General features: G+C 33.5%; 1 protein-coding gene across 2 annotated transcripts; it reads right to left on the minus strand.

Annotated features, from left to right (window-relative positions):
* Positions 1 to 1197: 1197 nt before the first annotated feature.
* On the minus strand, positions 1198 to 5874 carry LOC143047591 (uncharacterized). 2 transcript variants are annotated; one of them, XM_076220705.1, is made up of 6 exons: positions 4943 to 5874; positions 4580 to 4737; positions 3355 to 3385; positions 2462 to 2572; positions 1549 to 1623; positions 1198 to 1330 (listed from the first exon to the last, which is right to left on the minus strand). In XM_076220705.1, exons 1-5 carry the CDS (start codon positions 5547 to 5549, stop codon positions 1553 to 1555), a joined length of 978 nt encoding a protein of 325 aa, XP_076076820.1. In that variant the 5' UTR covers positions 5550 to 5874; the 3' UTR covers positions 1198 to 1330; positions 1549 to 1552. The 2 variants fall into 2 exon arrangements, with proteins under 2 accessions (XP_076076820.1, XP_076076819.1); XM_076220704.1 differs by lacking the exon at positions 1198 to 1330 and having other exon boundaries at positions 1407 to 1623.
* Positions 5875 to 12736: the final 6862 nt, after the last annotated feature.

Here is a 12736-nt window from a genome sequence, read left to right on the forward strand (position 1 = left end):
TCTTCGTCAGCAATATCTTGTAGAATTAATAAATGGTCCCTTTCATCGAGACATGATATAACAAAGCACGACAGTATTAAGGTTTATGTACCCTTCTGTAGCCATTTTTGTACGAATTTTTCAAACCTCAATTGTATCAAAACTAAAGATATAATAAATAATAGAGATAGGCCATTTAGTACATGTTCCAAGGAGAAACTTGATGCAAAGCATTATTTTTTACTGTTTCATTGCATTTGATAGAAAAAGAGGATTTTGTGGCAAATGAATCAAGATTTTTATAGAAAATCCACAGCCTTTAATACAGAGATTTTTGTTATAAAATTTGAAACATAAATTACTCACTTGATTTTCTATGATGTGCTAGTGTTTATTTTTTACAAAAAGTTCTAAGTAACCTGTAAATTCCAAAACACCTCGTGCTGAGTCACTAAAGTCGAGCGCACCCTAAAAGGTGTACTTGATTTTGGCCATATTTATACTTGTCTAACCAATAACTACATTTATAAACTTGTGTTAAGGAAATCAATGCTAGCACTGCATGCAATAATCCTATATCTATCAGTCATCAAATTGCCAAATATGAGAGTACAAGGATAAAGGCTGTGGATTTTCTATAAAAATCTTGATTTATTTGCCACAAAGTCCTCTTTTTCTATTAAATGCAATGGAACAGTAAAAAATAATGCTTTGCATCAAGCTTCCCCTTGGAATATGTACAAAATGGCCTATCTCTATTATTCATTATATCTGTAGTTTTGATACAATTGAAGTTTGAAAAGTTCGTACAAAAATGGCTACAGAAGGGTACATAAACCTTAAAAACAATTCATTTGATTTATCAACTTCACAAATTAGAAAATAGTGGCATACATTGGGTTAATCCCCTTTGCACAATATAAACACGTCGGAGACGAAATTCGTTCCACTTTTTTCTGATGTAAAAATGCAGTCTTTTATCGCATTATATTGGATGTGAACTATTCATCTTAAAAAAATAAAATGTGTTCCAAACTTGGGTTGTATCCCTTTGCACAAAACAAACACAACATGGACCAAGATTTCACTCTTCTGTATGACGTGAAGATGCAGTCTTTCATCCCACTCACTATATTGAATTTCAACTCTTCATCTTATACGCTCTGGTAAATATGTTTGTTGACTCAAAATTAAGAATGCTTCCACTTATTTAAAGGCACTATGGTAATGTTAGTGCAACTAATTGTTTTCTCAGTTCAAACAGAATGTCAATTCATATTGTACCAGTGGTTCAAAATCTTATATAAACTTAATCGTTTTTCCCTAGACATCCACTAAGACTCTAATTGTGCTAAGGGAATGTTTATACTTTTTGACATTCAATATCTTATTAAATCAATTGATAAAACAAATCTCGACAGTATATAACAACAAATCATTTAATTTATCAACAAATATAGTTGTGTTCACAGAATAGGAAATTGTGGCATTCATTGGGCTAATTTCCGTACCACAAAATAAACTCAACTTAAAATCGTTTTTTCCCACGACATTCATAAAGAATATAACTATGCTATGGGAATGTTTTCCAATCTCTGATGCTTTCTAATGAACCAAACATCTCTTCGCTATTGGGAAAACTTCCTGCAACAATAACATTTCTATTAGTCGAAAAAACACAAGACAAAGCTGCCAAGTAATAAATATTGTTAACACATTTTATAAACTATCAAATACTTGAAATCAACACTTTGTTTTAATACTATTGCAAGATGAAAGAGTCTTAGATTGTATGTACTCTAAAAGATATTTCGAATATTTTAGTATCCACATCTGATTCACGCCACCTCTAGAAAGGCAGTTTCACAATTACTTTAGAACCCGGCTTTGATTGCTGATAAGATAGATGTTAACAATTTAGAAAGAGGTTTCGTGGAGCACTTGAAAGATCCAGCTATATACCGTTGTTTGTAAGGACTCATACGTAGTGTAGGTATAGAATACAGTGATGGAAGATCCAGTTCTTCATATTTGGTTCAAATTCCAAAGGAACATAGAACAGACCTATGATTATCCAGGATTTCCTCTTTGGTAAGTGTCGTGAGGGTATATGTTGAGCTTCCAAGTGAATTGTCAATACCCAATTCATTTATCAAGCAGTTTATGTAACGATATTTTCACACAAAAACGATATTGTTTGGGGCTTTCTCTGCGGGAACAACAACATATTTGTCATTGATGTAGGACAAGTGTTTTGCATCATTTGGATCTTTAAAAAAGTATGAGTTTACGTCTTGAGATGGTGGCTTGTTTGTATTTTTAACTATAGGCAAACAGTATATGTCTTACGTTTATGCTTTTACATACGGTTATGTATGGAATTTTGCGGAGAGAGAATCCGTTGACTTAGATAAAATATTTATACATAAATGTTCATCCATTCTTTTCATTTGAATAATATAACGATATCATCCATACTTACCATATTCATGAAAGAAACCTTGTATTGTTTCTTCGATAAGACATCTATGATATCCAGCATCCAGAGCGTCTACAACTATACAAGTTTCCATCTTTGTTGGCCTATTGAGACCTAAATGAAGAGTGTATTTAACTTAACCATTATGGTTGATATACATGTATTAAAATTGAAATTTTTGTAGATGCTTGAACAAAGTCGCATGAAATCACTTTACCAAACCCATTTGGTGTATATTCTAATGGATCTTAATATCGTTTATACTAAATTTAGTCCTTGTATCTATGACGAGTTTATTTATGTTATTTGTTATAATACACAGTTTAGACTATGCTTATTTTAATAGTAAACATAAGCTTCAGTTTAGAAATTGTTCAAATATTTTGGTACCGTTATTGTTATTAATGTAACTTCACCATTATATCGCTTAGACACTTCTACTGTATAGTTAGCTATATCACATCGATCGCAATAATGTTTTTAGGTTTAAACTTAATAATAAAAAAGTATTTAGCACCACTAACAGTACTTAAAATTCATTCCATATTTTGGAATTTTGGACCATATTTTATAAATGTTCTGCCATCAATTAAAAACAATTTAAACAATTCCTCATCATGATATGTTTTAGAACTCTCACAGGATACCGTTAGGAATAAACTCATCATAGATACCAGGACTAAATTTTATATATACGTCTACAAAAGACTCATCAGTGACGCTCAAATCCCAAAAAGTTGAAAAAAGCCAAATAAAGTACGAAGTTGAAGAGCATTGAGATCCAAAATTCCTAAAAGTCACAAAGCATAATTATGCTGAAATATGTTAAGGATGAAATAACAATTAAGAGCTATTTCAAGGTTGTGTCGGTCATTAAGACTATTTCTTATGCCTACCTTTAAGATGTCTTTTGAGAATTTTAGTGTCCTATAAAAAAATAAACGAATCAAAATCAATAACATATCAATAAAATCAGTTTTTCATAAACACAAATTATAACATAAAACATAGAAATAATGGGTATAATTTTTTATTAAAAGTAAAAATTGAAAAGGTGTTCAACAACACTTTAAGTTTAAGCACTGGTGTTTTATTTCGTGGCGGTCAGTTATAAATGGTGGAGGAATCCGGAAAATCCGTTGAGAATAAGTGACACACGGTAAAAAATCTGACAGTCCTTGTCATTTAAGATTGGAGTTCGCACGCATCTACGCCGTACGATATTGAAACTCATAAGTCGAGTCAGTGTTGACAGGCTAGCGACACAGTAGTAAGACCACAAGGCCACACATGACCGTTATGTGTAAAAAGGTATAAGTAAAGGAAACGACAAACATTACATTGTAAATACTTTGTTGCTCAACAATTATATCTTCTTTGTTTCCTCCTTGTTTTTGTGTTAGTAACTCGCGTATAGCTATTGTTGTATCCTTTCTTTTTTTTCTTTTTGATTCGTATTGTTTATATTTCGTCGATTGTCTCTAAGTACAGCATGATTTTTTTCCAGTTACAAATACTATACTACTGTAGTTGTGGCTTCACGGTCTTCAAAAACAAGAACTTACCTACACTCTTTTGGAAAACACAAGACATTCCATGTTCAATCATTGAGATTGTTCATAGATATTTTATTCCCGAATTCCCAATTTACATAGAATTATCCATTATGATGCATTATTATCAAATATTTCTTCTGTTTTGGAAAGCATTTTTCATATTCGTATTTTATTGCCATATGAACAGGAGATTTGGCTAGTTTCACCCCCTCCCCTTTTTGTCTTAAAAATTTCCTGTACCACGTCAGAAATATGGCATACTTATTTCTTATCTACAATTCTTTTCTATTTATGTAGGCGTTTTCTTTTGTTGTAGTTCATTAGGTGATGTGTTGCACTCGGTTTTGGCTGTTCTTTCTTAACTGAAATATGACTATATTGAACAGCAGTATACTACTGTTGCCTTTATCCATACACCAATTCCTTCTTATAAAAACTGGAATTATTAGACGTATGTCTATAAAACAATTTGCTTCTATTGTAAAATACTTAATACTTAAGTTTACTAAAACAACATGAACTAAAAAAACCTAATTTATTTACTTTAAAATGATGTAGGACTTACATGTAGCACATCATGAACGAATCCTCCGCCTTTCTTTTGTAACACATGAGGGCAAACGGGAAACCAACGTGCATGTTCCCTCCAAGGATCCATAGTAAGAACTTCTTTTCTTAGACAACCATCACAATAGAAGCATACTCTGTCTTCCTTTCTCTCTACTAAAACAAGGAGATTGAAACCGTTTCAGAGATCTTATGAGACAATGCAAAAAGACAGTTTGTTTGTATTAATTTAATTATGTTCGTTGCTAGTTTGAATGATTTCAGCGTTTCTGATATAATATTAGATATTGTGGCTCGAGCATCAACGAAGAAACATTTAATGTCGAAATGAGCATGGGAGTAAATTTGCAAACGTACTTACCCATACTAAAAAATCCTGCTTCTGCCTGGATACCATTGTTAATGTCATGTAAATCAAAACTCTGACGACGATGAGCCTCATCCTCAAATTGAGAATGAATTGGACCATTGTTCTCCTCAATTCTTCTTTTCATCTTAAGGATTAACCTTTTTCCAATTAGCCTTGGTAAACCATGCATATCTCTCTGTGTGTCCTGGGCGGGTAAAAAGATTTTGCTCCTACTACAAGAAGAGCAAGGACACTCGTCACTTGGTGCTCCCATAATAGATGCTACAGACGGGTATATGTTTATGTCTACCAAGCAAGCTTCTGGCAAATGTTGAGTTTGGCGAGATGTTAAAACTCTCTGGGATTGTTCGCATTGATTTGATGGTTTCGGTTGAAATAATTGCCTTATCCTGCAACTTTCAGCATGCTCATTTGATAAGTTTATAACATCATTAGTCTCCATATCTACCGCAGCTTCACATACATCACATTTTATTACACAATTCTGACCACTATAGCTAAACCCTTTGCGAGCTAGCACAATTGAAGATTGTTGGCCCTTCCAGGTTGAATAAGTAGCAAGCTTGCTAATATTCGCAAATTGATTTGATATACTCATGGCTTCAATAATTTTGAAATTAATCTTTGTTATTTTGCGGATAACAAGATTGGACACAGTGACATATATTTACTCCCGAAAGAATACGTTTTTCAGAGTCAGAGGAATTTTTTCGATTCACTATCTTATCTGATCATCGATAATACTTTTATCGTTACAAGCATGGAATGATGTTTTGAAGAAAATATATCTGTGATTTCCAGTTGCGTTTACTTTTTTTCTGTTGCTCTTTGGAGACCAAGATGCGCTTTAATAACTTGGAGGTCCAGTAATTTTCATGTTCTGAAGTAGCAACTCCCATTTCTCTTGCAAAAGGTACGATCAGATTCACCTGCAAATACTATAGAATTAAGGTTTGTTTTCGACAAAGAAATGTACATCTCTCAAAATTGTTTAGCTACAAAAACAACTATGATGAAGTTCAGTGTGTATCCACCAAAAAATTTGAACTCCCACAAAACTTTGAATTGAATGTGGTATAAATTTATTTAAGCTCAATTGAATTATCAGCATATCAATTATATCATAGCTAATTCAATAAAGGTATATACATATACATAGAGAGAAGAACTACAGTGTTCGTAACATACAAGAGTGTTAGTTTAACTGTGTGGGATATATACAAATGATCATACACAGTTACGTAATGTCGGATTGGAAAGGTACACGTTTAACTTTGGACCCTTATTTAAACAAACTTCAAAACTGTGCCCAATTTGGTTATATGCTTAAGCTGTGGTCACATCTTACATCTCACATGTAACGGACATGCAAGATATATGCAACGTACGAGAATCAGAAACGTACCGGACACAACGGATGTCGAACGTACATCTAACGGACGAGTACCGCATAAAACGGACACCGAACGGAAGCATACTAGATAAAACTGATAAACAAGATAAGCGGAAAATTATAGATGGCAATATATTATATAGGAATTCAAATGAGCCTGTGTCGCTAGCCTTGGTCTAAGTGCGTATTCAAAATTGGACATTCTTCAACATTTAATTGCTCATATCAGATTTTCTTTTTTCATAACAGTTTTCAAAATAATAAACCAAAATTTGCATTTTACCATTTGTTCTATTTTTAGCCATGTCAATCATTTTTGTTGGCAGGAGGCGTCAGATGACACATTTATTAAACTAGATACGCAAATGCAGATTGTGGCCAACTTTGGTTAAATTTGGCCCAGTAGCTATAGTTTAAAAGAAGTTTTTTAGAAAGATAACAGACAACGGACGATTTTCCCCAATCCGTCTTTAATGTATACTTTGTCCTGCTGACCAGTTTTGGATATTTAAGTTTCTAAGATATAAGAAAAAAAACGCAAGAAGTTGATAAATATCGTCTTCAAAGGGCAATAAATCTAAGCCAACTAACGATTTAGACCAATAGACCTTTTTTTAGAACTTGTCTTGCTGATCATTTTTGCATTTTCCCCCTATATCATGTATATAATATAGTTTTCAAGAAAGTAGACAAAATGGGGGAGGGGGGAGGGTGGAGGGGTAGGTATCATTTGTTAATTAAGGGGAATAACTTCTATAAAAAGTCGCTTAGCAGTTTTGACGTATATGAACCATTAGTAGATCTCAACAATCTGAACACATTTGCCCTGTCAGATTTTCTTTTTTTATTATACTGTTTTCAAAATATTTGACAAAACTTGCAAATCACCCCTATTTTCTATTTTTATATGGCGGCCATCTTGGATAATGGATCGGCTACAAAGTAACAACACTTAGTCAGCATCCCATAAGGAACATTCATGCCATATTTGGTTTCATTCCATTCAGTGGTTCTCTAGAAGAAGTCATTTGTATGCATTTACCATAGGGTCCTATGTTAAACTAAGTCCCCCGATGGCGGCCATCTTGGATGATGGATCGGATACAAAGTAACAACACTTGGTCAGCACCACATAAGGAAAATTCATGCCATGTTTGGTTTCATTCCATTTAGTGGTTCTCTAGAAGAAGCCATTCGTATGCATTTCCAATAGGGTCCTATGTAAAACTAAGTCCCCCGCTTACGGCCATCTTGGATGATGGATCGGCTACAAAGTAACAACACTTGGTCAGTACCTCATAAGGAACATTCATGCCATGTTTGGTTTCATTCCATTCAGTGGTTCTCTAGAAGAAGTTCAAAATGTAAAATGTTAACGACGACGACGACGGACGACGGACGCCAAGTGACGAGAAAAGCTCACTTGGCCCTTCGGGCCAGGTGAGCTAAAAAAGGACCCAAAAAATCTATATTCTAACTACCCGGATATATTCAGCATATGAACCCCAAGAATTAAAGACTTTGAATTATGCACCATTGAAATTAGTCAATTAAGAAATAAGCTATTTATACAAAGCTTTTTTTTTGTCTCTTTTCCTAAACCGTTAGGGTCATAAAACCTAAAATCTATCCCATGTTTCCTTTTTTGGTTTAACACTTGTATGACAATCAAATAGCAATCATTGGACTTATACTCAAGTTTTTGTCTGGAAGTTTTTTTCCCCCTTTTGATGTCTTAATTTCCTAAACAGTCTGGGCCATGTAACAGAACCCCAAAATCATTCCGAACCTTCGATAATTCCTTTTGAGGTAAGGTAGAGATACAGGCCATACTATTTAGACACAAGTTATTGTCCCGAAACAATATTTTTTTTGTGTGTTTGGACTCTTTTGACACCTTATTACTAAACAGCTACGAAAATCACCTCCAAACAATCCCGATCTCATCTGTGGCATGAAACCTTGTATCAAAATTGAATAGAGATCCATACTGAAGTTATAGTCTATGAACCAAGTAATTTTCTGTGAACCAGACAAGTGCTTGTTTTTGCCCATCATTACAAAACAGCTACGACAATAACCCTCAAAATCAAATCCAACCGTACTATTGTGGCATGGAACCGTGTGCTTAAATTCCATAGAAATCCATACCCTTATACTCAAGTTACAATAAATTGTCTTGAACCAAAATGTCTTCGGACGACGACGGTGACATAGCCATAGCATATAATACGAACGAAAGTTCTCCCTCGTAGAATTTTTTTTATATATTTTCCCAATCAAAATTTCTATCATCTCGAGCTACCTAACCTACCCATTTTATTTCTGTTAAAGTGTTTTGACCCTTCAAAATGCATGAAATTCGTCACTCGACGTTAAGACACGAAAACCAATCAATCATTCAAGCAGGGTAACCATATTAAAACCAACGAGTCACACTAGAGATGTTACATTAATCTCAGGCGATTGGGGGACTTTTTCCATATATATATTTTTGTTCTGCGTTTACATTTTTTTCAGTAAATATTCATTATGGAGGTTTGCGCGGGTACAAAAATGTCAGCAAAAATTCAAACATTTTTTTTTTCATTACATTTTATTTATTACACTATCAGAAAAAATAACCAAATCCTATATTTAATCGTTTATTAAAAGTGGGGATGGCCATCGCATCCGCTCCTATGGCACTAATATATGATAAAACGTTTGAAAAATGATATATTATCGGAACTTAATTTAGATTGTGACACATACATGACATACAAATATACATATATTCATATATTTAACCTATATGATTAGGAAAATAAAAATAAGTGAATATAAATATATTAATTCATTTATCTAAATATAATAAAAATATAAATAATTAAAGTGTCACAAAAGAAACTTAAATTTTAGAGTTTAAAGAAAACATTTAGACCTCTTCCGGGTTGGTTCTGTACTTGAATAATCATTTAAATAACCATTTTTAAAAGGAGGTACCATCTCAGGATAAAAGGGGTGGGGTGGGGTGCTGTTCCTACCATATGTCCTCAGTCCACAAAAGAGGGGATTCCATCCCCTGGCCCCCTTTTCCCCTGGATCCGGCACTAACTGGTCAGAATAACGAGCTAGTTCTATCTGTAGTCAAAATGAGCAGAGCTCTTACATCAACAGCACATATTTCGAAATGAAACGAAATGTACACTTTCAGCTGCAGCAAGGCATAATACTAGGAAGGGAGGGGGGGGGGGGGCAAGAACTTTTTCGGGAGTTCGGGATTTCGGTATTGCTCATTTCGGGATTCGGGTGTTGAAGTCATCAAACTTTGCTCAGTGCTCGGAGCACAACAATCATGCTCTTAACATGAAATCCAGTATTTTGATTGGTTGTTTTTTTTAGTATGAGTACAAAAAACTGACTCGAAAGTTTAATATTAATGACTTCAAGGCCAGGAACTCCTCTTTCGAATTTCGGGATGTAGGGATTTAAATTTCTATTAATTCGGGACCTCGGGATTTCATGTTTCTAAGGCCGAGATTTCGGGATCATGACCCCCTCCTCCCTCCCCACCCCCACCCATATATACTTATATATTATTTCAGCTGAATATTACAATCATGCAATAAAGTAAACAACAACAGCAAAATAATACTAAAAATGTTCACAGACTTTATACAAGAGTACTGTGTTCCATTATTCATAATGTCTGAGTATGTCCCCAAAGCCAAAGGAATGTTCATTGTTGTTTTTTTTTTATATATATATACAGAATGAGATATAGATAAAAAGAGGCCGAAAGTCATTGGATAAAACAAAAAGTGTTAGCAATTATTAACTTGTACATTTATGTAAAAGTGATAATTTGAAAGTCTTACTTTGACTATAACGGTCCGTTTGATCAAAGATGATGCAAGTTTGTTGTTAGACCGAACATTAATAGATGATTATATACCGTTTTATTTATATCAACGATGACGTGACACTCTGTCTCGGTTTTTTTCTTAGATACCCATACCAACTTCCAAAGAGATCCGAAAGAACAGAATTCTCTCGAAGTGTTTGTTTATAACATGTATAAATAGAGTTGGAAATTACCTAATTTATTAATAAGTTCATTTTCAAAAAATGTAGAATTTCAGTGCACTTAGTACATGTAGTATGCAGTTGTGAGTGTTTAAATGAATAGTTGTAGGAAAATTGAGTCCATATATCAATTATAAAAACGATTTGTAATTAAAAAATCATTAAGTCAGATTTTGTTTTCTTAACAAGCACTTAAATAAAATTGGCAACAAAAAAAGGTTACATTTATAAAATTATTTTTAAATTGAATACAAATTAGTAACAGCAGATATAAAACTCGGGTTTAGAATTCATATAACAGACAAGGAGCAGTGGCAAATATTTCATGTGTATTTTAAACATAGAGAGGTTATTACCACGGCACTCTTTGCCAAAAAAAACCCACCCACCTTCTTTTCCTAAGAGCCTTCGGACTTTGTGTTTTGAATTATAGTTTCACTTTTCCGTATTTGATATTTATTATAATATTGGTAAGCCTAATTCGAGGGTTGAAAATGTAGACCGTAAAAAAAATGGGGGGGGGGGGGGAGGGGGGGGGGGTGTTCAACAGGGAATATTTTTATATCATGCCAAGAAATCGCCTCCGTTGAAAGTTTGCAAACATCTCATAGAACAAATTACATGGATGATTAATTATGATCATTTGGTACGATGGCCGTGTTCTAAGCGATACGTACATGTACATGCAGGTCATGAATTCATTTTTTAAATGAAATGAAATCTACTAATGGATGCGGTAGGAGGTCCACCTGAATTTTTAGCGAGGATTTCTTGGCACGTTCTTCTGGTTCTTCTCGTACAACCTTGTCCGCCCTATTTCATCTTTTGACATTCACGTATGTTATTTGGTACGATCGTATATAACAGAAAGACGGTGTGTCACATATCATCACGACCTTCATGTGAGCTTGACCATTGACCTACATGTACATCAAAATACTATTTATTGATTTTTTTTTGGGGGGGGGGGTAGAATTTTTGTGTCGTGAACATAACTGTTTTTATCCATTGACATAAAAAAAAGTTTACGTTTGCCTCGTAAAGGCATTATTTCAAGATTATTTCTTGTGCCAGGAAAGGTCTAATATCCTTGACCTTTGACCGTCAAGTTTATAAAAAATATGTTTATACATGTATATTATATATTCTCCCCAAAAAACAAATGTTATTTCTTGCTTTGTATGACAAGAATTTTTCAATTTAGCTAAGGGGTTGTCCCTTATGGTGATGTTCGACCTCCTTATGTAATAAAAGGTTAAATATTTACCGCACTTATAAACGGGCACCCAACTTAAGCAAAGGTTTTCCTTTCGAAAGGGAGAAGGTCAAGGGATGACCTCAGGAAACGTTTTGGGTCCAGGCTATATAGAAGTATATGTTAAATTATGTACATTAGTAATAGAGTACCCGTTGCATATATCTATAATTGATTTTTTTCATCTCTCCGGCGGCCAGCTTTTCAAAAACTGACCGCCTCGAAAAAGCTGAAACTGATCAAAGTGGCATCAAACACCAAAGATGCCCCTCCAGTTTTTTAACGGTGGATGTTACACACGATCTCTTACCAAAAACGAACTCTGACAGAGATTGTTTGACAAGTTATAATATACTAAAAAGTAACTTTTTGTTGGCATGTATACGTGACTATCAAATACTTACAGTATATAATATGATATGAAACTGCGCTTTTGTCATACAATTTTTTAAGTTAAATTTTCAATTAAAGTAACACTATATGAACTTTTGACAAAAATAAAATAAAAAACAATACTAATTATAAAATAATAGAATAGTATCATTGATAAAGGTAAAACGACTTACTTTCTACGAGACATGTTGTAAAATATGCAATTGAAGTATATTTATATACACATTTTAATACAACATTGACTCATGTGTGTGTTCATTCAGCCTATCATAGTGAGATTATAGTTCAAGGTTGGATTTTGAAATGCATCAATGTGACTTAATAATTCCAATTAACCCCTACACCTCAGTGCAGGATTGTTTTAGGGTTGACAATTATTTAGAAGGATGTGAATAAACATATTATAGAACAGTATCATGTAAAATATACGTATAGGTTAATATATATATTTCATATTAGCCTGTATTACATTTCCTTTCAATATTGACAAATCATATTTAATAATGTATGCAATGCATTCAACAATTTTATATACGTTATAAAGGGGTATTTACCAATTTAGCTTAAAATGCCATAGAAACATAACTATATATCAGAGTTAGTTGTAGTTAAAATGTTAATTATGTTAAAAAAAAGGAGCGAAAGATACCAGAGGAACAGTCAAACTCATAAATCG

The sequence above is a fragment of the Mytilus galloprovincialis genome, chromosome 10 (genome assembly GCF_965363235.1).
Source record: "Mytilus galloprovincialis chromosome 10, xbMytGall1.hap1.1, whole genome shotgun sequence".
Taxonomy (NCBI): domain Eukaryota; kingdom Metazoa; phylum Mollusca; class Bivalvia; order Mytilida; family Mytilidae; genus Mytilus; species Mytilus galloprovincialis.